The 25,461-nt window shown below is 52.7% G+C and overlaps 2 protein-coding genes and 1 long non-coding RNA gene across 7 annotated transcripts; 2 read left to right on the plus strand and 1 right to left on the minus strand.

The window, feature by feature from the left end:
- Positions 1 to 699: 699 nt before the first annotated feature.
- Positions 700 to 4,232, minus strand: 9330104G04Rik (RIKEN cDNA 9330104G04 gene). The gene is made up of 2 exons (NR_152128.1): positions 3,558 to 4,232; positions 700 to 2,259 (listed from the first exon to the last, which is right to left on the minus strand). It is a non-coding gene; the product is annotated as an RIKEN cDNA 9330104G04 gene (long non-coding RNA).
- Positions 4,233 to 4,662: 430 nt separating this feature from the next.
- Positions 4,663 to 16,647, plus strand: Dact3 (dishevelled-binding antagonist of beta-catenin 3). Its single transcript, NM_001081655.1, has 4 exons — positions 4,663 to 5,019; positions 12,473 to 12,569; positions 12,704 to 12,856; positions 14,427 to 16,647. The coding sequence occupies exons 1-4, from the start codon at positions 4,771 to 4,773 to the stop codon at positions 15,758 to 15,760; spliced, it is 1,833 nt and encodes a 610-aa protein (NP_001075124.1). The 5' UTR covers positions 4,663 to 4,770; the 3' UTR covers positions 15,761 to 16,647.
- A 4,435-nt stretch (positions 16,648 to 21,082) lies between these two features.
- On the plus strand, positions 21,083 to 24,797 carry Gng8 (guanine nucleotide binding protein (G protein), gamma 8). 5 transcript variants are annotated; one of them, XM_011250436.3, is made up of 5 exons: positions 21,084 to 21,702; positions 21,796 to 21,857; positions 22,467 to 22,565; positions 24,005 to 24,373; positions 24,581 to 24,797. In XM_011250436.3, the coding sequence occupies exons 4-5, from the start codon at positions 24,290 to 24,292 to the stop codon at positions 24,707 to 24,709; spliced, it is 213 nt and encodes a 70-aa protein (XP_011248738.1). In that variant the 5' UTR covers positions 21,084 to 21,702; positions 21,796 to 21,857; positions 22,467 to 22,565; positions 24,005 to 24,289; the 3' UTR covers positions 24,710 to 24,797. The 5 variants fall into 5 exon arrangements, with proteins under 5 accessions (XP_006539612.1, XP_011248738.1, XP_006539610.1 ...); XM_006539547.4 differs by having other exon boundaries at positions 24,288 to 24,373; NM_010320.3 differs by lacking the exon at positions 22,467 to 22,565 and having other exon boundaries at positions 21,132 to 21,702; positions 24,288 to 24,373; positions 24,581 to 24,781.
- The last annotated feature ends 664 nt before the right edge of the window (positions 24,798 to 25,461 follow it).

A 25,461-nucleotide genomic window follows, 5' to 3' on the forward strand; every position in this document is an offset into this window, starting at 1 on the left:
TGGGAGGGGAAGAGTTTATGGAGGATTTCCTGGAGAATATAAGAAAGGGATAAAGTGCCTGTAGTCTAGAGTGCACAGCTTTAATCCCAGCCCGGATCACTGGAGTGCTGGAGGATGAGGGGGAGGGGGAGAAGGGGAAAGGAAGGAAAGGGGAGGGGAGGGAGAAGAGAAAGGGAGGGGAAGGAGGAAGGAGGAATGAAGAAGCACCATGACAGATGAGTGGGTACAGTTCTCAGGATGGAGAATCTTAAGTCCTAAATGCATTTAAGGGGCAGTGGATGGCCCTTACCTACAGCCCACCAGTGAGGAGCTGGGGTTGGCTACTGGGATATTTGTCTAGTATGCCAGGGTCACTGACCCAACATCTCATACTATGAAAAGAAGAGCAAGTTGGGGGTGTCGCACACCTGCAGTCATAGAACACTGCAGTTGTAGAAGCAGAAGACTGAGAAGGATTAGAAGACTGAGATTCACGGGCAGATGAGACGGCTCTGTGCTTGCAGAGGAAGTCTGAGCCAAGTTCAAGCCCCAACCCAGACACCTCGGGGATGAGAACGGACTCCAGGAAGTTGTCCTCTGACCTCCAGATCAGTATAGCACACACATGCCAGCCACCCCCTACTCCTACACACACACACACACACACACACACACACACACACACACAGGCAAAATAAAAAAAAATTCAATGCCATCTTTAACTATATGTATTATTTTTAAATTATATTTTAAGACCAGTCTGGGATATATCTGCCATGCTTTTGTCCTCCCTCCCCCCCCACCTCTGTTTTTCAGGGTCCTAGATGGAACTCACTCTGTAGACCAGGCTGGTCTCCAGTTCAGAGATCTGCCTGCCTCTGCCTTCCAAGTGCTGGGACTAAAGGTGTGCACCACCACCCTCCTTTCAACACAATACTGAAAGGAGAGACAGCTCAAAAATGAAAGGTCCTACCACCAAGCCTGACAACCTGAGTTCTATCCCCAGAACCCACACTGAAAGGAGAAAACTGGCTCCCAAAGGTAGTCGTCTGAGCTCCACAGCGTGCTTGGTGGCACATGCCTTTGCCCGATGAATCATCTCTCTAGCCCAGAGGCATAGGCAGGACGTCCAGGGCCTATCTAGCCAGCTTGCTCCAGGGATCCTCTGTCTTTGCTTTCCAAGGTGCTGAAGTTACGGGCAGGCTTCTGTGCACATCGATTACGTGGGGATCCAAGTACCAGTCCTGTGTTTGTGCAGCAAGTTCGTCTTTGTACCATGATGATGTCAAAGACTCCCCTTCCTCCTTTTCGTCCTTCCATTTGCGGTTCTGGGGATGAGGCCTGAGCCCTTACAAATTCCAGGCAAGGCCTGTACCACTGAGAGCCACCTAGTACAGCCTGCGAGTGCACTCATGGAGACAAAAAGTCTATATCATGCCAGACAGTGGTGGCACACACCTTTAATCCCAGCACTCAGGAGGCAGAGGCAGGTGGATCTCGGGAGTTCGAGGCCAGCCTGGTCTACAGAGTGAGTTCCAGGACAGCCAGGGCTACACAGAAAAAAACCCTCTCTTGGAAGAAAATGAAAATGTCTCTATCATGATTGTTCCTCTGTTACCCTCTACCTTGCTTTATTGTATTTAATTTTGGGGCAGGGTGTGTTCGGTGTCATGCCTGCAGAGGTCAGTTATCTCTGTCCGCCATGTGGACATGGGCACCAGGAACAGAACTCAGGTCCTTGGCATCAGCAGCATGATCGCCTTCCCACTGAAAGCCATCTTGCCGGCCTATCTGTCCACTTCGTTTTTGAAACAGGGTCTCTTGGTGACCCTCAAGCTCACTAACCGGCTGGACATCAAGCTCCTCCTGCGTCCATTCCCCAGCACTAAAAAGACAATCGTGGAACCATTGCATTTGGCCTGTTGCATGGAGCCCGGGACTCTTGAGTTCACTCATGTTTTCACGGCGAGCACTGGGCCTGTTGAGCTGCCTTCCCAACCTGAGTGTTTTCTGTTGCAATGACTTCTTGACACACTGGGTGCTCCTTCACCCCTGCCCATTTCTATCAGTGTGCTCAGTGATTCGGGGTATGCGGTGGTGACCATGACACCTCGGGCCCTGCTACCATTGCATGGACATACAGATGAGTCCTGGAGACAGTCCTGAGTAGGCAGGGAAGGGATGGAAATAGGGCAGCCTGGGGCAGTCTGAGAGCATGGGCAGGTGTGGCTAGGGGATCAGAGCATCGAAGCTTCCAGCTTTTCCTTCTTGGCCCTGAGGCTGTGGGGAAAGGATTTTTTTTTTTATTTTAATTTGTTTAGAGACCAAGTCTCTCTACCTAGCTCTGGCTGTCCTGGAGCTCACTAGACCAGGCTAGCCTAGCACTCACTACCCACCTACATTTGTCTCCTGAGGGTTCCTGCCATCATGCTGTCCTTTCTAACTCTGGATCCCTGCCCAGTTCTCCAGTTGCTTGGTCACCGCAACTTTTAGCCCTCAACCCTCCAACAGCTGAGAGTAAACTGAGGCTTCATTTGCCATGACTGTTCATGTACTGGGGGCTGAAACTAGTAGGATTCTAGACAAAGCCTCAACTATTGCGCCTCATCTCCAGTCTTTTGTTTGGTCTTGCCATGTAGCCCAGGCTAGTCTGGACCTGCAGATCTTCCTGCCTAATCACTTAGAGCACGAGAGTGGCAGACCTGAGCCACCACTCTTGGCACCATGAAAAAAAAATTTTAAAAAAATTTTTGAGACAGGGTTTCTCTGTGTAGCCCTGGCTGTCCTGAAACTCACTCTGTAGACCAGGCTGGCTTCAAACTCAGAAATCTGCCTACTTCTGCCTCCCAAGTGCTGTGAGAGTAAAGGTGTGCGCCACCACTGCCCAGCAAGACTAAATATTTCAGTGTGTGGTGTATGTGTGCACTCACGCACAGAGTGCAGTTGCCTGAGGAGACCAGAAGAGGACAGTGGATCCTCTGATGCTGGAGTTAAAGAGGACTGTGAGCCTCTTTTTCTCTCTGTGTGCCAGAAACCGAACCCAGGTCTTCTGGAAGAGCAACAGCACTCTTAAATCACGGAGCCATTTCTCCAGTGCTGGGATTACAGATATGACTCACCATGCCCAAGACTCAGTTCTTTATGAGTGGTAGAAGCTGTTACTCCAAAAAAAAAATAATAAAAAATAACAGGGTTATACGTGGTGACCCACTCCTTTAATACGAGCACTGGAGTAGGGGGAGTCAGATACAACCCAGAGGTGGTCTGAAAGTAACAAGCCAGTCTGGTCTACATAGTTACAGTTCAGCCAGGGTTACTTAGTGAAACCCTCAAAAAGCAAAACAAAACATAATTATGCTGTTAAACGTTCAGAATAACTTTTTTTTAGATGTAGATGAAGAGCACAGAGAGACCAAATACGTTTCCTAGTGTTACTCTGCCTTAAAGTGGCATAGACTCACCACATCAAAGTTGGTTATTGCCAGATGATCATAAAACATTATAAAAGACAGTTTCACACTATATTTTTCTTTCAATGACAGGCTGTCATAGTTAGCCCAGATTGGCCTCGAACTCACCGCGATTCTACGGCCCCATCCTCCCTTCCAGATCTGAGCTTTTAAGGAGTCAAAGGTCCGTCTGAGAAATGGGCTATTTCACAAACGTTGCCGACACACCGGGTGTAGTGACACATGCTGGCCGCGTGAGGGGGCGCTAGCCCGGCTTGCCCAGTGAGAAGAGGCAGAATGCAGCCTTCGAAAGCAGGCAGGCTCAGATTTAGAACTTCAGAACGTTGAGAACAGAGCATCTCAGAAGACTGAGAACAAAGCCTCTTAGAACCGTGAACAAAGGCCCCTGCGAGCTCAGACTGGTGGAACTCAGCTCCACCGCACCTGGAAGACAAAAAAGACCTCAGATTCTCTTCTGGTCAAAGCATAGAATATTTCACCCAGGGTCTTGTAATTCCGTAAATGTGCTGTTTTGATGAGACAGAAACTCGCTGTGTAATCCAAACTAGCTTGAAATTCACTATGTAGTTTAGGCTGGCCTTGAACTCTCAATTCTCCTCCTGGTTCAGCCTCCCCTATGATGGAATTACAGAGCCGGTTTGAACAGGTCCTGCTTAAAAGCATAATCAAACCGTAAGATGTTCAATCCGCTTTACTTCTGAGGGTCTGGGAAAGCTGCCTGGAAGAGGAGGCGTGATCCGGATTCAATCATCACTGATGATCCTTCTGCGCAGACTCAGAAGCTGAAAGTTTGGGAGGGGCGGCAAGAGCAGCTGCGGAGCTGTCACGTGGATCCAGTCTCTATTTATAGACCACCCTTCCCTGGACCTGGAGAGCCCAATGGCAGCCAGCGCTCGCCCGCAAGGGGGCGGAACCAGCTCCAGAACCAAGCGACTGGCACCAATGAAATTGGAGCAAGGGCGGGCTTGCTTCATTGTGATTATAAAGAAGGCGTGGCCACAGCCCCAGGATCGCCGCACAAAGGGGCGTGGCGAGTCTGATACCCCCGTAGGTAGTCCTGGGCATGCGTTGTTAAGGAAAAATGGGGCGGGGCGGAGCCCTGCGTCACGGAAGGCAACAACCAATAGTAGGTCGTTGTCGTGCCTTCAGGGGCGTGGTCATGTAGATGAGGCGCGGGTGGGCGGCCCAATGGGCGGGCGCCTATGCAGATGAGACGGTGACAGCCCGGCCAGCGGGCGGGCGGGCTGCTGGGGCGGGGAGGTGGGACCGGCGAGAGGGGCGGCCGTGGGGCCCGGCCGGGCTGGGGCGGGGGGCCGCAGCCATGATCCGGGCCTTCTCGTTCCCGGTGAGCCCGGAGCGGGGTCGGCTGCGGGGATGGTTGGAAGGCAGCCTGGCCGGGCTCTGCGAGTTGCATTGGCTCCGAGAGAGGCAGGAGTACCGCGTGCAGCAGGCGCTGCGGCTGGCCCAGCCCGGGATGGGGGGCGCCGAGGCTGAGGACGAGGAGGACGCCGAGGAGGACGAGGATGCGGCAGCGGCGCGCAGGGCCGCAGCAGCCCTGGAGGAGCAGCTGGTGAGGGGTCGCCTGTCCGTGCGTCCATCCATGCATTCCTCCCTCCCCCATTCGTTCCCCCACCTCCCTGCTCCTGTGTCCGTCTGTCTGTCTTGGTAGTGTATGCTCAGCACACCGGTCCTAGGGTAGGGGAGCAGGCAGGGGGAAAGAGATAAGACTGGAGACCTGGCTTTTCCTACCCCCAAATAGAGCTGATAGGGAGGATGCACGGCCTCCGTTGGACTCAGCATGGACCCTGTTAACCGTCCTGGATGCCTAGTGTGTGTTAAACCAAACATTCGTCTTCTTACAGATTTCCTATTTCATGAGGGTTTGAAAGTCCCCATTTTACAGAGAAAAAAACTGAGGCTTAGAGACAGGAAGAGACTCACCCAAGGTCACACAGCCGGCATTCAAACATAACCTCCCTCTGGGCCCCGCTACCCGGAATCCATCTTCATCTTTCCTTAAGTCTCGGGGTGCTTGGAGATCCCTGGAGGGGGCGGGGTGGGGGAAGGGGAATCTTCAGGCCTCTGGAGAGAGAGACCGGCTGCTGAGAAACCCCCGAACAGTCCCTGAGGACCCCCGGGGGCATTTTGATCAACCCAATGACACTTCTTTCTTCTACTTGGTCCCATGGCTCAGTAACACGGGGAGGCCAGGTGAAGATAGCTAGGGAGTGAGGGGAGAGAGAGTATGATTCGCCGAGGAACTCTAATGATGACTTTCAAATTGAAAAGGCTCCAGCTCTTTCTCCCTCCCTACATCACTCCTTGAGTCTGGAGACCCTTTCCGGTTGTTGCTCCAACCTTTCCATACCCCAGCATCTCTGTTTCATTTCCTTAACACAGTCTCTGTCTCTATGGTCTTCCAAGACCTGTAAAGCTTCCAAAAACAGAGGAGATTAGAAATGGGGTCGTGGTCTGTCTCTAGGCCTCAATGTTTTTCTGCCTAATGTCTGTCTCCATCTCTCTTCCCTTCCCCCAGCCCACTCCCCTGGCCCATCCCATCCCGGTACCTAAGCCTCTATGTGTGTACATGTGTGTGGTCAGAGCTTCCCGTTTAGGGAAACCTGAGCCGAGGCTGTGGGGGTGGAGACGGGGATCTGGCTGTTGCTGACCTCGGCTGCCCCCTCCCCAGATGGGAAATGGGGAAAGGGGCTGAGGCCAGACGCCCAGCCCCACCCCCAACCGGCCTGACGGTGCAGGGAGTGAGACCTTACACATTCTTCTCCAAGCAGAAACAGCTGTGGGAGGCCCCGCCCCCTCCAAAAGTTACCGAGGAGGGGAGGTGTTCAGCCGCTACCCCTGCCCTCCGCTGCCTGCGCTTTGCCAGACCCCTCCATCCAGTCCACTAAGAGGGTGGGAGAAGGCACCACTGCAGACCAGTAGTGGTCTGGCCTCTCTCCCTCCTCACTCTCTGCCCCTCTTCTCAGTGCTGAGTCCTCCTGGTTAGCATGAAGTGGTGATGGGAGAGCAGACCTGTACCTCACACTCCACCCCTTCCCCAATGTAGGCAGTAGAGGCTCTCAGCCAGGCCTCAAAGAGGAGGAGGTGGAAGGCTGGGACAGGAGCCTGCCTGATGGAGGAGTAGAAAAGCGCTAAATATAAACACCTCAGGTGTTGAGGGCTCCTGGGTCTTTCAGAAGAGGAAGTGGGGTCACTCCTGATTCCAGAAACCCCCTGTCTTATAAGACAACCTACATCTCCATCCATCACTCAGAAACACCCCCTATGAAACAAAACAGAAAACCCCGAAGTTAGACTTGGTGACTCTGTGAGACATGATGTGGGCATGTCACATTCAGAGTGGAAGTATTGCAGAGAGAGGGGAGTGGATATTGTGTATAGAGGGGTCCTGTTGCTCCTAGGAAGGAAAAATATCCCTTCCAGCAAGAAGGACTTGGGTTAGACTTGCAGAAGGACTTTTTTTTTTTTTAAGATTTATTTATTTATTATATGTAAGTACACTGTAGCTGTCTTCAGACACACCAGAAGAGGGCATCAGATCTTGTTACGGATGGTTGTGAGCCACCATGTGGTTGCTGGGACTTGAACACTGGATCTTTGGAAGAGCAGTCGGGTACTCTTACCCACTGAGCCATCTCACCAGCCCAGGACTTCTTAACATAGATGAAAGGGCACCGGAATGTAAAGAGAGGAAAAAAGATATGGGGACATTTGGGCAAAGAAGTCTCTGGGGACAACAGGTCATTTAGAGATGAACTCAGGCTGTCTGTTCCCCAACTCTTGACTCCTCCCCCTGGTGGAAAAACTGAGATGACAGTTATGGAATCCATCACTCCCCCAAAAGTCCATCATTTTACATATAATTTTAATTATGCAAGCAGTGTTAGAAATTATTCCTTGTAAGATACTGTCTTGTAATAATGTAAACTGGCCTTGATGAAGTGCTGAAAAAGACAACTGATTTTTCAATTCCTTTTAGCTTTTCCTTCGAGCTATTAAAGACCAAGTCATGTGATGCCACATTGCAGATAAGGAAAGTAAAGCCCAGAGAGGTCAAGACACCTACCTAAGGTCTTACAGCTGGGCAGTGGAAGAGATGATTGGATCTTGGACACTGAGGGCCAAGTCTCACCTTAAATATTCATTGGCCCGCACAGTTCCCCTCATCTTCCATTTGATTCCCTATGCTGAGAAGGCCACTACCTTTTGAATTGGCTTGAGTCTGTTCTGATTTTTTTCTAATGTATCTACTCTCAAAAACAGTTTGCATGCCAGGAAAGAGATGGAGAATACCGGGCAAAGCTTTGGTTTTTTATTTACCAATCCAGGGGATGGAACTAAGGGTAAGGAACAGGATAGGCAAGTGCTGTACTATTCAGCCACGCCCCCAGCCCCTCACTGGGGGATTCTAGGCAGGGGCTGTACCACTGAGCCACGCCCCCAGCCCCCTCACTGAGGGATTCTAGGCAGGGTCTCTACCACTGAGTCACGCCCCCAGCCCCTCACTGGGGGATTCTAGGCAGGGGCTCTACCACTGAGCCACACCCCCAGCCCCCTCACTGGGGGATTCTAGGCAGGGGCTCCACCACTGAGCCACACCTCTAGCCCCTCACAGGGGCTCTACCTCTCCTCCTTTGTTGTTTTCAGTTTAGTTTTGGTTTGGTTCAGTTTTTGAGACAAGATCTCAGTGTGTAACCCCTGGCTGGCCTGGAACTCAAAGGGATCCACCTGCTTCTGTATCTTGTCTGGCCCTAGCCCTCTTTTTGAGGCTGGGATTCTCTGATTCCTAGACAGGCTTTGAACTTTGCTCCTGTCTGCTTCCCAGAGCACTGAAGAATGTCAAACCCCACCCCTGGCTTGTCTCGAAGGTTTTGCTGTTTTATAAAAGTCCAGTTTCTTGGGTGAGGTCCCAAGACTTTGCCCATGGTCCTCGAAATGGGGTCCAGCCAGAAGTGACACCAGGTATGGAAATGGTTAGATAATGCAAATTTGGGGGTTCAAATCTAGGTATGTCCAGAAGCTCACAAGCTGGGACTTGCCAACTTTGGGTTTTGAAGAGCCCCCATGTTTGGCCGGACTTAGGACCATTGCCAACTCCTGTCGGCAGTGCAGCATATAGAATGGTGGCCCCCCCATTAGATCATCACCACTGGGTCTGCACTCAGGAGTGCTCTCATCTGAGCACTCGGGCCCTCTGGAGATGAAGGCAGGAAGATTGAAAGTGAGTCATCCTTGGCTACATAGAGAGTGCAAGGTCAGCCTTGGCTACCTGAAACTGTCTCCAAACCCAAAAAAGATGATGGCGTTGTAGTTGTCTTCGCTTAAGTGAAGTCTGCTCTGCTCCCATCATGATGAAGTTACAGGATGGCACATTTTAAAGAATGTGTCCCTGTGACTGTGATTCTGGCTTCCTCCCTCCCCTGCATGTCCTTTCTCTGCTCAGTACTGTATCACAGAAAAATCTGCCTTCATCCCTCTTAACAACTGTGTAGTATTCCACCACGAACATTCTAGTATTCATTCATCAGACGTTTCCTAAGTTCTAAGCCCAAGGGAGAAGAGTGCCACTGTGAACATAAAACCTCTGTCCTAGTGAGAAATCACTTCTTATTGGGAGACATGATAAACCAGTGACACTTTTTGTGCATGTGCGTGAGGAAGCATGAGAAAAGGGAGAACGACAGGGTGCAGAATGGCAAAGGGACTATTTTTAAAAGGCAGAGGATGGGAGATCACATCAGAAAAGCCCAAGCAGTGTGTGTGTGTGTGTGTGTGTGTGTGTGTGTGTGTGTGTGTGTGTGTGTAGGGGGCGAGGGTCATGTTGCACACCGAATGCAGTGGTAACCAGAGGGCCATGGTAACCAGAGGGCCAAGCAGCAGACCAGTCTGGTCCACTTGGAACATGACACAGGCAGTTGATGGCAGCCTGTGGGGTTTTTGTATATTTTTTTCCTCAGATGCCTCCTGATAGTATATGCACAAACTTTTCTTTTTTCTTTTTCTTTTTAAGTTAAGGTTGATTGATTAGGCCACGGGCATCCAAGTGCACCCAGAGTGGGGGACATTTGTTGACCTTCATTGCACAGACAGGGCCACATGGGGGTTTCTTTCTGTTCTGGGAGGGGAAGAGGCCAGGCCTGGAGGAGACAAGGGCTGGGGGGTGGGGGAGGACTGTGGCTGCTGCCTAGAGCCAGGCCAGTCTTTCTGCCCTAAATAGGCAGGGCTGGGTGCTGGCCCCGCCCTCCCGCCAGCTTCCAGACAAGCCGCTTTTGTCTGAGGGTCAACTGTCTGCCCCTGGCAGCCGCTACCTCTGGTCTCACTGAGTCCCCTGTGAGACATTCCCTGGCCCTGCCTCTGTGGCTTCCAAAATAAGATAAAATCCTAGATTTTTTTTTTAAATTGTAGAGACAGGGTCTTGTGGACCGGGCTGCCCTCAGACTCAGTAGGTAGACAAGAATGGCTTTGAACTCCTTATCCTCTGCCTCTACCTCCCTGGTCAGTGCTAGGACTACAGGTCTTTTATACAATACTGGGGACTAAACCCAGAGTTTCCTGCTAGGCAGTCACTCTTCCAACTTAGCTCCATCCCCCATCCCAGTCCCGAGTGCCTTGGTCTGTGCTCACTGCTGAGGCCACCAGGAAGGCTAGATTTACAGAGGGACTTACAGGAGGCACGAAGGGTGTGGCTCCTCCTGAAGGGAAGAATTGTGAGGCGTTTGAATTGCACTGCTTGTTTGTTATATGAGGTTGCCAGTCTGCTGCAGCAGCAGGGAGCACTAAGGGGGAACTTCCGTAAGAACTTCCCATTGGTGATAAAGGGAAGTGTAGTACCTCCCGAAAAGAGGGTCAAAACTGATGAGGCAGCCTCAAGACCACCCTTGGATCTGCCTGCTCCCGCACCCTCGCACCCCGACCTTTACCACTGAATTCTCCCACAGCAAGAAGACCTGAACTTAAAGCCCTCATGTACTGTGTCATGTGCCAGCAACATCCTACTAGAAGGTGCAGGCAAGAAGGTTATGGGTTCAAGGTCATACTCCCCATACAGGGCAAGTTTGAGGCCAGCCTGGGCTTTGTGCGAGTGAGACTCTGGCTCAAAAAGGGGCTGGGGTACATCTAGGGACTTTGTCTCAATAAGGTGCCTGCCAGTTGAGCATGAAAGAGCTGACTTTGAGTCTCCGGGACCCACCTAAGAAGCCAGGCAAGAGGCTGGGGTGAGCCTGGGAGAGTCAGGAGGGTTGTGGAGCTCATCAGAACAAGGCTAGCCTAAGAAAGTGAGACTCTGCCTCAAAAAACTAGGCGAATGAAGCTAGAGAGATGGTTCCGTGGTTAAGAGCTCTTGCTGCACAATCATGAGTTCGAATCCCATCACCACATGGGAAGCAGAATGTCTTATATGTGTCTCTAACTGCAGCTCTCAAGAGGGTGGAGACAGGAAAGTCACTGAGCACCTGAGGCGCAGGTTCAGGGGGAGATTCTGCCTCACAGGAATAGACAGAGAGTGATAGAGTGCACTTGACACCCTCCTCTGACCTCTGACCTCTGACCTCTGCACTCAAGTACAGGTGTACACACATGCACACACACACACACACACACACACACAGAGTCACCTACAGACATAGGTAAATATTTTTTAAAAAAATAAGGGAGCTAAAAAAAAATAAGGGAGCTGGGTATGGTGGCACACAACTTTCATCTCAGCACTCAGGAAGCAGAGGCAGGAGGATCTCTTTGAGTTAAGGCCAGCCTGGTCTACAAAGGGTGTTCTAGGCTATTAGAGCTAAATAGTGAGACACTCTCTCAATAAGTAAATGAACACACAAACAGGGCTGGAGAGATGATGAAGTGGCTAGGACACTGGCTCACTTCAAGAGGACATGAATGTGGTTCCTAGCACCCGTGTGGCTCACGTGTGTCTGTAACTCCAATTCCATGGAATCCAATGCCTTATTCTGTCCTCCATGGGCACCAGGTGGTCACAGGCATAGGTGTGGGCAAAACGTGCATGCGTGTTAAAAAAATTGTGTGTGAGTGATGGAATAAATCTTTTAAAGGGGGGGGGTAGCCAATGAGATGGCTCTGTGGGTAAAGGGCACTCATTGCCAAGCCTTATTACGTGATTCAGTCCCTGAGACCTACACAGTAGAAGGATCTGAGAACTGACTCCTTCCTACAAGCTGTCCTCTGACCTCCACACATGTGCACGTGTGTGCGAGCTCACACACGTGCGCACACACACAAATGTAAAAAAATAATAATAATGTGGCAAGTCAATGAGAAAGGCACCTGATCATCCTTTCATTGTCCCACCCCCAAATAAGAAGATAGCAGGAGCTGGAGAGGTGGCTCAGTTAAGAGCACTGGCTGCCCTTCCAGAGGACCTGAGCTCAGTTCTCAGCACCCACATGGCATCTCACAACCATCTCTAATTCCAGTTCCAAGGGCTCGTACATCCTCTTCCTGTCTCTTAGGGCACTGGACACACATGGTGCTCAGACAAACATTCAGCCAAAACACCCATCTACATATAGTTAATTCATTAGCCAATTAATTAATCAATTGATAAGATGCCAGTTGTGGTGGTGCACATCTTTAATTCCAGCGCTCAGGAGGCAGAAGTAGGCAGATCTCTGTGAGTTCCAAGCCAGCCTGGTCTACAGAGTGAGTTCCAGGATAGCCAGGGCTACAGAGAGAGATCCTATCTCAAAACACAAAAAGACAAAACAAAGATGTGAAGAGAGACAGGAGAAAAGCTAGTCTAATAGGGTTTCAGGAGCAGATGCAAGCATAGCTAATAGAGAATGAACTAACAAGGGGCCCTTCTGAGTCTTAGCTCACATAGATGGGGCTACAGCATGAAGACTGGAAGTTAGCCTTATCTTCCTAACGGAGATAAGGGACAGGGGACTGACATTTCCAAATGGATCTCTGCCAGGAATTCATGAACAGGAGGCAGGTGGGTTCTGGAGCCTTCTAACGGCCTTGTTTTTCTTGTGCTTCAGGAGGCCCTGCCTGGGCTCATCTGGGACCTGGGCCAGCAGCTGGGAGACCTGAGTCTGGAGTCTGGTGGCCTGGACCAGGAGAGTGGGCGCAGCTCAGGTGAGGGGGTGGGGTTTCTCCAGGACACCTCAGTCTTTCTCAGTATCTATCTCTGCAGTCCCTCTCTCCCAGACCCACCTCTTCCCTTCCCCACCCCTGCCCCCTAATTGTCTCAGCTTCTTCCTGGAATCCAGGCTTCTATGAAGACCCCAGTTCTACTGGAGGCCCAGATTCACCACCCTCCACCTTCTGCGGGGACAGTGGCTTCTCCGGATCTGGCTCCTATGGACGCCTGGGTCCCTCGGACCCCCGGGGCATCTATGCCAGTGAGAGACCCAAGTCCTTAGGTATGGCAGGTGGGTGGGGTCCTCTGACAGTCAGAAGATAGCTTTGAACATAAAATTGGGTCCAATTTGGACTCCCAGTCCTGGCTAGGATTGTCAGTCTTGGTGCAGTTTTAGCATCTCTCTTCCTTCTGAGCTTTCATTTAGTTAATGCGATCCTAAGAGTGTCTACATCACCAGACATTGGGAGGTATACCTTACTTGGGGGGGGGGGCAGGGTTAAAGATTTATTTATTATTATATGTAAGTACACTGTAGCTGTCTTCAGACACACCAGAAGAGGGCATCAGATCTCATTACGGATGGTTGTGAGCCACCATGTGGTTGGTGGGATTTGAACTCAGGTCCTTTGGAAGAGCAGTCAGTGTTCTTAACCGCTGAGCCATCTCTTCAGCCCCTGGGGTGCACCTTTACTCCTAGCACTCAGGAGGCAGAGGCAGGCAGATCTCTGAGTTTGAGGTCAGCCTAGAGTACATTTAAAGTTCCAGGTCACTGTCCCTAATACACACTTGCCCCTTCTCTCCATCTCTCTCTCTCCTCCTTGACAGGGGTCTCTATTATATAGCCCTGCTATCTTGGAACTCACTATATAGACCACACTGGCCTCAGATTCACAGAGATCAGCTGTCTCTGCCTTCCAAGTGCTGGCATTAAAGGTTCCTGCCACCAAGCCTGGCCTCAGGAGGGAGCTTTAGAAAGCCTCACTGAGCCCCTGACCCCTGGCATTTGGGAGAAATGAGAGGAATAGGCCAAACTGACACTGGAGAACAGGCCAGGAAGCAGAAACCACAAGCTCAAAGGCCAGAGGCCGCCAATTTGGGGCATTTAGGAGGTCAACGTGGCTGCAGATATAAGGATATGAATGGGCAGTGTAAGCAGTGGGTGAGGGTCAGAGCAAGACAAGAAATGGAGACTTGAAGGGATCTTGCCATCAACCATATAGGAGGGGATGAGTGAGGCGTGGTCTTGGGGGGGGAGGCGTGGCTTGCCCTATCCAGACCTGGGAGAGAAGCCTTGATTTTACTCTGGTTTCTATGTAACCCTGGCTGACCTGAAACTCCTTATGTAGATCAGGCTGACCCGCCCCTTCCCCTCCCAGACTTGCAGCAGTTCTCCTGTTTCAGCCTCTCCAGTGTTGGGAGTGTTGGCAGGTGTGGGCCACCACATCCAACTTAATTGTTGGTTGAGGCAGGCTCTCACACAGCCCAGGCTGGCCACAGACTTGCTATGTAGCTGAGGGCGACCTTAAATTCCTGATCCTCCTACCTCCATCTATCCTGTGCTGAGACTGCACCAGTATGCCCAACTTATTTTTAATTTTTTACAGAAGTGGGGGCTGGGGTGGGTTCTCCCAACATGCTCAGTAACTGAGCATGGCCTCCACTTCCTCAGTTTTGTGACAGATCACGTTCACCACGAAGTCGGTTACGTATTTATTTTACACTATTAACTTGCTACATAGCTCAGGTTGGCCCAGGACTGGAGGTGATCCTCTTGCCTCAGCTGCTTCAATTCCAGGCTTAAAAAGGCCTTTGAGAATCCCTCCTTTTTTGCTTCTGCCTCTCTCCTGCAGGCGACGCCAGTCCCAGCGCCCCAGAGTCGGTGGGTGCCCGGGTTGCAGTGCCTCGATCCTTCTCAGCTCCCTATCCGACGGCAGCAGCCGGAGCTGAGACCTGCTCATCCGCGGAACGGCGGGCTCGTGCCGGGCCCTTCCTGACACCTAGCCCACTGCACGCGGTGGCTCTGCGCAGCCCAAGGCCAAGTGGACGCGTACCGTGCGGCTCGCCGGACGGGGCGGCCAGCCGGCCCCTTGACGGCTACATCTCGGCGCTCCTGCGCAGGCGCCGCCGCCGGGGGGCGGGCCAACCGCGCACAAGTCCCGGGGGCGCGGACGGGGGCGCGCGGCGCCAGAACGGCGCGCGCCCGCGGCCGCCTGAAGCGTCCCCGCCCCCCGGAGGCGCGCGACCCGCGCGGGAACCGTCGACAGAGCGCGCCTGGGCTGCGGCGTGGGAGGCGGAGGTTCCACCCGAACCCGCGCCTCCGGCCGCCGCGTCGCCGCCCTCCAGTCCGGCAGAGGGCCGCCTCGTGAAGGCACAGTACATCCCGGGCGCGCCCGCGGCCTCCAGGGGCCTCCCGGGCCGCGCCGCGCGCCGCCGGGCTCCGCCGCTTACGCGAGGTCGCAGTGTGGAGCAGTCCCCGCCAAGGGAACGGCCGCGCGCTGCGGGCCGTCGGGGCCGCCTGGCAGAGCCGTCGGGGCGTCGGGGATCGCCGAGGGCGCGCAAAGCGGCGCGCTCGCAGTCTGAGACCAGTCTACTGGGCCGCGCGCACGCCGCTCCGCCACCCAAGTACCCCACGGCCGAGCGAGACGAACCCCGACCGCCCCGGCCCCGTCGTGGCCCAGCGCCCACGCCGACGGTCCAGGCCTGCCGTCGGTGGCGTTCCACCGCTGAGATCGACGCACCGGATGGCCGCCGCCCCCGAGCCCGCGTGCCCGCGCCACGAGGCCCCGCACCCTCGCCATCTGCGCCCCCGCGCCGGCTGTTGTACGGTTGCGCAGGCAGCGACTCCGAGTGCTCAGCGGTAGGGCGGCCGGTGCCGCTCGGCCGTCGGATGCCGTCTGGATGCGCTCCAGGAGGCTATGGCGAAAGCGAGTCGAGCGCCAGCGAGGGCGAGTCGCCCGCCTTCAGCTCTGCCTCTAGCGACTCCGACGGCAGCGGAGGCCTCGTGTGGCCGCAGCAACTGGTGGCGGCCGCCGGGGCCTCGCCGTCGGGGCCCGGGGGTGCTGCTGGTGGAGGGACGCCTGCGGGCCCCGCCAAGGTCTTCGTGAAGATCAAGGCATCGCACGCGCTGAAGAAAAAGATCCTTCGTTTTCGGTCGGGTTCTCTGAAGGTCATGACGACTGTGTGAGTTGGGGCGGGATGGGCTTGAACTTCACTTCACCTCCATGGCCTCCGCACCCCCACACTTCTCATCCTCCAACCCTCTCCACACCCACCTTCCAAAGACCACCAGTTTTCTCTGCTTCCAAAGACCCTCCTCACTCACTGCCCGCCGTCCATAGCCGTCCTGGAGAGGCCGCCCCTCTCCCCCCACGGGGAGGCGCCCAGATTGTCCCACGACAGCTGGTTTTCAAAGCCTTGAACCAGAAGGCACCCCTCCGTGGGCCACACTCTCCCCATCTGTACAATGGGTGTACGCAAATGCAGTAATTCTGTTCGGGTCTCTCCTCCTTCACCCCCGTTTTAATTTTAGAAGCTTAGTCTGTTCTCCACTTCTCTGACATAGCCTTCTCATTCCTCTTTTCCTTGCCCAGATAGGGTCCCCTTCTCATTCACAAAGTGCCCCCTCCATGTCCCTGGACCCTTAGGATACCCCCTGGGGCCCCCAAGTCAGAGACTGTCTGACTCAGGTTATGCCTACAGAGTGCCATGCCCTGGAAGAGGAAGTGGCACTGTCTTAGGGGCTTTGAGGGTCAAGTAGGAGTTGCCAACACCTGGAAAGGACTCTTTCTGCTCCATCCTTGGACAGTCATGGGGAATTGGGAGGTTAGAGAGAGGAAGGAAGATGGTTTCAATCTCGTGCCTCTCCCCACGGGGGGTGGGGGACGCTGAATGACCCTCAGCTGTTCCAATCCAGTGGGTTTTTTTGATTTGTTTGTTTTTGTTTTTTTTTTTTTATTAAAGAAATTACTGTATTTATTATGACAATGGTGACTCCCCGGTGCATGGGGGGCCAGATTCTGTGTGTTTCTCTAACCTCTTTGTAAATAAATGCACAGTGTTACATACCCCTGGATTCTTGTTCTGCACTGAATGAGAGCTGCGTCCCTTTCAACCTGCATGTATGGAGCGCCTTCAGTTTGCTGTGGAGCGGCAGTGAGCCCAGCCAGGTGGTGGGCACCAGGCTGAATTTGAATGTCGCTTCACGGCCATTTTTCTTTCCCAGTGACTCTGACTTTCTAGTTATATCTGGACATTGTTATGTATTCCTAAGAAGGGCAAGTGAAGACCAGGGCTGGGGCGTTGGCTCAGTGGGTCAAGCCCTTGCCGTACCGGCGTGAGGATGTGAGTGCTGGTCCTCAGACGCCTTGGAAAGCCTGACTCACTAGTGTTCATATGCGACCCCAGTGCTCCTGTGGAGACAGGAGACTTCCTGGGAGCTCAAGGGCCAGCCACCCTGGTATATGAAGTGCTAAACTGCAGACTATGGCGAGGTAGAAGGCAAGGGCCGGCACCCTGGCTTGTCCTCAGGTCTCCACACATGAAGCACTGTTTGTGTGTACCTCATACATCACACACACACACATTAAATGGTTATGAAGAAATCACGTGCAAGCATGAAGACCTGAACTTGAATCACTTATACTCATGTAGAAGCCTGGGTGGTGGGAAAAGCCAGGGAGGTAGAGGTGAGCACATCTCCAGCCTGGTCTACATAGTGAGTTCCAGGCCAGCCTGGACTACATAATCCTGTCTCAAAATAACACTTACTAGGAATAAACAACCACCCTGTTTTATTGAGATGGGTGTCCCTGAGCAGCCTGAGCTGGCCATGAACTTGTTATATTGCCCACATTGGCCTGAAGCTGGACGTCTTCCTGCCTCAGCCTCTGGGGTTTGGAAACACAGGCCTGCCTCGCTATATCTTCCAGTCATGTTCATGGCAGGAGATGGGGGGTGATGGCTGTGTTAGTTACCATGTTTGTCCGTATGCTTTTATTTTTACTTTTTATTATGTATACTGGTGTTTTGCCTGCATGTATGCCTGTTGCCCTCAAAGGCTAGAAGTTGTCTTCCTTTGAAAGAGCAGCCAGTGCTCTTAACCACTAAGCCATCTCTCTAGTCCCTATTTCTCTGCCTTGGCACATCCTTCTGTATGGATTTGATCCTTGCATTTCCTCTTAATGTGAATTACCTGTTTGTAGCCTTTCCACAGTTTTTGCTATTGGTTTATGCCCATTTCATAGGTGGGTAAAGAGACTCCTGGAGAGGCTATTACTAGCCCTGGTCACAAGGTGTTAGGACAGTCAGAGCTTGGTTCCAACCTCTACCTGCTTCCACAGTGAGAAGAATGGGGTGTGTGTCTGTCCTGGTATGTCCCTTACAACACTGAGAGGAAAGAGTCCAGGTCTGTGTTCATCTCTCACACAGCCATGTTCCAGGGGGACACAGCAGGGAACAAAAGAGAGGCCCTGCCCCACTGTAGTGGGGACAAAGGAGACAAGTAACAGGAAATGATGGGGTGGGGTGGGGCCCAATGGGTAGAGCATGTGCCTAGCATAAATGAAGCCCTAAGCTCCAGCTCAGCGCCCAGAAGCCAGGCATGGCTGTGCACATCTGTAATGAGGTAGAGGCAAGGGGAGCTGACATTGAGGGACACCCTCAGTTACAACGTAGTGAGTTTGAAGCTAGCCTGAGCTACATGAAACTCATAGGTAACTAGGAAAGTGGATGGATGGATGGATGGGTGTTTAGAGGCTGGGAGCTGGAGGTGCGGCTCTGAAGTAGAACACTCCTGCTTAGGAGGCACGGGCCAAGAGTTTGATCCTCAGCACTAGGGAGTGGATATGATGTTATTCTCAAAAGTTCTTCCCCAGAGGCGGCTGCGGTCAGAAGGGGGAAGGGATTTGGCTAGGGCTGCACAGGCCCTTAGAGATGGTCCACACAGATAGGAATGGTTATTTTTCTCCTTCCCAGCCCCTCTGGACTCTGTGTAATTGAGGATGACCTCAAACTCCTGGTCCCCTTGACCTCCGTCTCCCAGGTGATGGGATCTGGGATTGAGGGTGTGCACCCCGAAGCATATCTTCCCACCTCTCTCTTTATATGTATTGATTTAAACCTTTTGAGGTATCACAGCTATGTGCCCATTTCACACTGATGGCCATATTCTTTTAAGATTTATTATTTATTTTATGTATATGAGTACACTGTCAATGTCTTCAGACACACCAGAAGAGGGCATTGGATCCCATTACAGATGGTTGTTAAATGGTTATGAAGAAATTTGCTGGGATTTGAACTCAGGTCCTCTGGAAGAGCAGTCAGTGCTCTTAACCACTTAGCCATCTCTCCAGTCTCTGGCTGTATCCTTAATGCTGCCTTTCTCAACATATCTGCTATACTCATCTCTTCCTTGGTCCCAGGAAGAGATCTTTGGGCATGGATGGGAGTGACTTAAAATTTGAGAGGGAACTTGGGGACAGCAGCTAGGCATGGTTAACATACCTGTAGTGCCAGTGCTCAAAAGACAAGCAGAAGAACTGTTTTAAATTCCACCAGGCTAGACTACATGGTGAGTTCCTGGCCTGCCCCTCACTAGCCCCATGGTACCTCTTCTTCTGATCGTCTTCTAAGCTTGCTGTGGTCGCTGGGAATGTGGCTAAGCCGTTAAGCGTATCTGTTCTTGCAGAGGACTGGGATTTGATTCTCAGCACCACATGGTGACTCACAACCATTTGCAGCTCCACTTTCAGGGGACCCAACACCCTCTTCTGACCTCTTCAGGCACCGGACACACAAGTGGTACACAGACATACATGCAATGCAAGCAAAACACTCATAAAATAACTATTTTTTAAAAAAAATAATAAAAAGTTTTGGGGGCAGGATAAATGGCTCAGTGGTTAAGAATACTTTGTTCTTGCAGAAGGCGTGGGTTCAGTTCCCAGCACCCACATGGTGGTCCATAACTAGTCATAGGTACCTGTATGGTGCACATACATAATACATACATAGAAGCAAGACACTCGTACACATAAAACACATCTTTGAAAAAAATGAAAAAAAATTTTGCTATGTAGCCAAGGCTGGCCACATGCTGAATCCTTGAATTACTGGTATCTGTTTTACCTGTGGTTTCCTGCACAATGGAATCCCTTTACCAGCTAAAATACAACCCCCAGTCCCCTCCCCCACCCCCCCTTTTAGGCTGGTCCACTTTCTAGCACCAGTTGAGATGGAAACTTACTGTGTAGTCCAGGCTATTCCAGAAGTTCTGGTCCTCCAGGCTCATCATCCCCAGTGCCTGGATTACAGGTACCCTGGGACTTGATTCTAGACAAACACCTCAAAACTTCTCTACAAGGAACATGTTGACAGGGTCAGAGGCAGAAGGCAGAAGCCAGCTGAGGAAGCCAAGAAAATAGCGAAGCTGAATTGAGTTTGTGGGAAGAAACTGGATTCTGGACTTACTTTAAGATGCTTAATGATTAAGGACTTCGAGATGGTTCAGCTGGAAGATGGCCTTTGGCACCAAGCCTGTGGGCCCGAGTTCCACCCTGGCACCCGCATGATGGAAGGAGAAAACCGAGGCTCCCAAGGTGGTCTCAGTTCCACACCAAGGCTGTGGCACTGGCACACACCTCCCCATACACACAAAAAATAAATACGTAAAATGTAAATCTGCAGATTAGGAGGGAGCTGGAGGTTATCCAGACCGTGTCTGTTTGTCCTCCATCCTCCTTCCTCTAGCCTTTGGTCCGGAGACGGGGCTGTCACCCTGCCTTTCCAGCTTTAAGTAAGCTGGGTTTCTTCCCCAGTGGCGGCCGAGGCCAGATCTGGGGATGAAAACCAGCTGCGGGAGGCGCCGGGCTCGGCGCGCGCCCAGGCCCCTCCTAGGCGCCGGCAGACACCAATCTTTGGCTCCCCTCCCCCTTCCGCAGTCCCGGCCCCGGGCCCTGGCACGTCCGGCGCGCCTGATACTTTCCAGATGTGGGCCGTGTTCTCCTTCCAACCTGGCCCTGTGAACCCACGAGGGAGGGGGGGCAGGGAGCCAGGGTTCCATACTCCCAACTCCAAAAAGCTATCAGGGTGGCTCTGACTTGTCATCCCAGCTCCCTTGGAATGGCCAATGCAGGAAGGTCGCAAGTTCAAAGCCTGCCTTGGCCACAGAGAAAGTTCAAGGCCAGTCTAGCGCAACTATAGGAGACTGTCTCAAAATGAAAAAGTTAAAAAGGGCCATGGGATACAGCTCAGTGGTTGCTTAGCACATACGAGATTTTGGAGTCTATCTCCGGTACTGCCAGGTGGGAACTATCAGAGGCTGGTATCTTTCCCCACCAGTTTGGCTTCCCAGGGCAGGCTGTGAAAATAGGGTTGAGCTGTCTGCAAAAGAAACGCTTCTCCTTACTCCACCCCTGCCCAGGGTTCCAGCATCCCAGAGAGCCAGAATGAAAAGGAACGTTAAACCCCGCCCTCACATCCCTCCAGGCCACGCCCCATTCAACACACCCCACAAAGCCCCTCCCTTGATCACACCCACAGCATGCTCTCTCCCTATAGGCACGGCCTCCGCCGTGTGGTCCAGCGGGGAAGGCTCCCTCTGTCTCTCTTGTCTCTTGGCAGGCTTGACTCGGTCTCTGAGTGTCTGTCTCCAAGGCTCAGTCTGTGTATCTGTCTCCTGTGGCCTCTCCCTGTGCATCCATCATCTATCCTTCGTCTGTCTCTCTGTGAACTTAGTTCTGTTTCTCTTTGCAGTTCTCACCGCCCTCTGAAGTTCTCTGTCCCATTTTCCGTCCTCTCACTCTGATCCCTCACTACTTTCACCTTCCTAGGGAGCCATCTCCCTCTCTTATCCTTCTTGGGTCCCCCAGATCTCCCGTTTCTATCTTCTGCTGGGCGGACGGGGACGCCTAGTCTTCGCCTCTTCTTCTGCTTGAGCTCCTGCAGCGACTTTGGTTCGCGGGCGCCACCGTGTGGCCAATAGGGAGTCCTTGATGGCGGCGAGGCAAGCAAGCGATGCTGTGGTCTGGATGCGACGTCCAGAGGTGGTGCGACCCACGCCAGTGTAAGGGCACGCCTCAGAGGTGGTGTGGGACGCCAGCAGATGATGTGTGACTGTGTGACAAGGTGAGATTAGGAATGACAAGAAGGGGTTCAGTGGGACTGTTAGAGTAGGTGTGATGTGTGGCTGACCATGTTATACTTGTTACACTTTATCAGCGAGACTGTGGGCCACTGTGTATGGCATTGGACCTGAGAGAGGACCTGCCTGGAGACTGTTCGTAAGTCTGACCACATGTAAGGGTGACCACGCGTGTTACAGAGCGTAGAGAGTCAGGGGAGCTGGAATGCCCAAGTGATCAAATGATCGAATGCAAGAGGGAGGCTCGGGAGAGGGACCTAGTGTGGCCAACTGTGTGGATGTGAGACAGTATGTCTGCCACACTGGTGAGTCCTGAGAAACTGGGTGACCACGTGTGACGCTGAGAGGTTGGCTTGTGTTTGTGACTGCCTGTGCAAAGGTGTGTGATTGTTCTGGGTGGCAGAGGTGAGTTTACAGGGTCTGCGAGACAGGGAATGTTGAATGTAGAAGAGAGAAACAGTGAGTGAGTGAGTGTGACAAGTGTTTGTAGTATAGACTTCAAGGCCCAGCAAAGGCTGTGCCCACAATGGTGTGTGTGTGTGTGTGTGTGTGTGTAAAAGACCATGTTATCAAATGTCAACAATGTATGATACCAAAAGACACTGTGCCGCTATGATAGTAATAACATGTGACACAGTATGGGGAGGGAGAATGTGGGCCACTGTGTATCAGGAAATTGACCAGGAGTAAATGTGACCACACAAAGGCGCTCCTGGAAAGAAAAGCACGTGGTTCTCTGTCACACTAGGCAATGGAGCGCTTGGCAGTGAGGCTGAACCAGTATGTGGTTGTGTGAGACTCCAAGACAGTGTGAATGCGAACTTCAGGAGAAGTTAAAGCTGCACTGGTAGGTAACAATGTATACATTTGACTCTCTAAGATACTGTGCCTGACTGTGCAGTGACCTCTGCTGTGAGAAATCATGAGTGTCAGCAGTGGGCAGGTATATTAAGGACCTTTGTCATTGTGTGTTGGGTTAAGTGGGGGGGTGGGGGGTGGGGCGGGACTGGGTTACTCAGTGACCCAGCAAAATAGGATGCATCCCTGTGTGAGCGACTTTTGAGTCTGTGTGCTGTGATGTGCTGTGATGGGGTGAGGCTGCTACTCTGATGGCCTGTGAAAGAGTGGGAGGCTGAGTGGGAAGAGGAGAGGCTTGTGTGCATGAGCGTATACACCTGGAGGGCCCGTCTTTTAGTGCAAGTGTGACAGAGGGACTCCAGAGAAAGACAGGCTCTAAACAGGAATGGCTGAAAGAGAGAGAGAGAGAAGGAGGAGGAGGAGGAGGGGGAGGAGGAGGAGGAGGAGGAAGATTCATCAGTGCAAGGAGAGGACTCAGAGACAGACCCAGGGCATGGAGACAGGTGGTGCTTAGGAGGAGAAGGCGGTCCTGAGGGGCTGCACCCCGGGGGAGGGGGCGGGGCTGGGAAGAGGACCAGCCACTGCCTCTGTCAGCCTCTGTCACCCATCAGCCATCCCAGCCCTGAGCTGCAACAGGTAGGTAGGAAGCTCCTGTCCGGGTCCTGGTAGCTGCTTAGATGGCCACTATCTGTCCCTGTGGGACTGAATGAGTGAATGGGTGACTGAGAGAATCAATGACTTTATACTTCCGTGTGTCTCCGTCTTCTCCTCTGTCCTCTCCTTCTGCCTGTGCCTCCCAATCTCTCTCCTTTTTCCTTGCTTCATTTCTCTTCTAACCCTGCCATGTCCCTCTCTGTCTGGGTTTCTCCTCTCCTGTCTCCGTCTTCCTATCTCCTCCGTTTCTGGTCCGTCTGTAGCTGCTTCTACTCCTCCTTTTGTTCCTCCCCCCTCCCCCCCCGTCCTCTTCCTCATCATCTCTCCCCCAGTACCTCTATCTCCATCCTCAGTCTATTTTCCTTCTTCATGCCTGTCATTTCTGTCACTCTGTCCCTCCCTTGGCTTTTTCACTTGTCACCCTCTCTACCACTCCGAATGGCTGGCTGGGTTGGCTTGCCCCAACCCTCTCCCCTGCCTGCTAATGAGCAGAGGAGCCTTTGAGGCAGTCAGGGCTGGAGAGGGGGTGGGTCCCTGAGGGTGGCAGAGGGGGCAGCTGCTGCTGAGGCCCTAATGAGGCCTCCTCTGTGCCCCTCCCGCCGAGATCTTAATTCTCAGTTCTCCCTGGAGTCGCTGCTAATTGGCCTGGGGAGGGGCCCCCCTTCCTGGCTCAGGCTCTATCCCCCAGGGGGTGAGGGCACCTGGATGAGAAGATTCTGATCAAGCACCTGTGGCCCTGTCCTTCTGGCCCTCCCTCCTCCACCTGCCTCTCAGCCTCCCATCCTGTGTATCCATCCCTCCTTCCTTTCCCAGCCCCTCTGCTCTTCCTCCAGCAGCCTCTTGATACCTCCATCCGTGCACCCCTCCATCCTGTCTTCTTGAGTCGTCATCCTTTCCTCTACCTGTCTCTGGGATCCCATTCACTCATAGTCCCAACCACGTCTCCTGTTACTGACTGGGTCACGCCACCTCTTCTCGCTACTCCCCGGGGGATCCAAGAGTGTTCCAGCCCCCAGTCCACACTCCTGCCAGACATTTAACCCCTTTCCTGCTGCAGCCATGTCCAACAACATGGCCAAGATTGCTGAGGCCCGCAAGACCGTGGAGCAGCTGAAGCTGGAAGTGAACATCGATCGCATGAAGGTGCATTAAACCGATGGGGAAATAGGTTGAGGGTCTGCATTAGGCTCCGTTGAGGGCGGAGCCTAGAGCTGAGGTGGGATGGGAAGGTGGGGCGTGGGCCGGGGGCGTGGCCAGTCGAGGCGTGGTCAGGAAACAGGGCGGGAATTTGGACACTCCCCGGGAACCAAGCTAGGGCGGGTCAACTGCATCTCTATCCCTCACCTGCAGGTGTCGCAGGCAGCAGCCGAGCTTTTGGCTTTCTGCGAAACGCACGCTAAGGATGACCCACTGGTGACTCCTGTCCCTGCCGCCGAGAATCCCTTCCGCGACAAGCGACTCTTTTGCACCCTGCTCTGAGCCCTCAAGACAGCTTTATCCTCCCCCGCAGAAGTATGAATCCAATAAACTTGGTGACCTGGTGGTGCCTGCACTTTAGGGGAAAAAACGAGTCAAGGGCAGAACGTGGGGGCCACTTTTGGTGCTGGGGGTGGGGGGGTCTGCGTCCGTCTCTTCTCTTTCTTTCTGAGCGTGTGTGGAGAGCTTTGTGGATGGTGAAGCACTGCAGCCCGGCACGAGATGAGTATGTTTCTATTTTTTTCATTTTCCCCATGAACTCGAGACACTAGTTGCAGGATAACTATTTCACATCTGTTGGAATTGAAGGCCTCCTTCTCAGTTATACAACCGAGAGGTCCTGACTGAGGCGCCAAGTACTAGCTCCCTGCCCCAGCTGCCTCATGTCCTCTATTCCCTCCTGGGCGGGACTTATGGGCCTCTCTGCTCATCCCCCGAAGAACGCATCCAGGTTTCACATGGTGTTGCCCATACCACTAGCTTATTTTGAAAACAAAATTTTTTGATGATTTCTTTTTATTTTTTTATGTGTATTGGTGTTTTTTTTTTTTTGTTTTTTTTTTTCCATTTTTTATTAGGTATTTAACTCATTTACATTTCCAATGCTATACCAAAAGTCCCCCATATCCACCCACCCCCACTCCCCTGCCCACCCACTCCCCCTTTTTGGCCCTGGAATTCCCCTGTACTGGGGCATATAAAGTTTGCAAGTCCAATGGGCCTCTCTTTCCAGTGATGGCCGACTAGGCCATCTT

Source organism: Mus musculus, chromosome 7, assembly GCF_000001635.26.
Source record: "Mus musculus strain C57BL/6J chromosome 7, GRCm38.p6 C57BL/6J".
Lineage (NCBI taxonomy): Eukaryota > Metazoa > Chordata > Mammalia > Rodentia > Muridae > Mus > Mus musculus.

Bases quoted from the DNA above. Each gene is read 5' to 3' on its own strand.
- Gng8 (XM_006539549.4), top strand. From the start codon at position 24,290: ATGTCCAACAACATGGCCAAGATTGCTGAGGCCCGCAAGACCGTGGAG. The intron at 24,374-24,580 runs GTGCATTAAACC...CCTCACCTGCAG, and splicing joins TGAACATCGATCGCATGAAG to GTGTCGCAGGCAGCAGCCGA.
- Dact3 (NM_001081655.1), top strand. From the start codon at position 4,771: ATGATCCGGGCCTTCTCGTTCCCGGTGAGCCCGGAGCGGGGTCGGCTG. The intron at 5,020-12,472 runs GTGAGGGGTCGC...CTTGTGCTTCAG, and splicing joins CAGCCCTGGAGGAGCAGCTG to GAGGCCCTGCCTGGGCTCAT. The intron at 12,857-14,426 runs GTATGGCAGGTG...TCTCTCCTGCAG, and splicing joins TGAGAGACCCAAGTCCTTAG to GCGACGCCAGTCCCAGCGCC.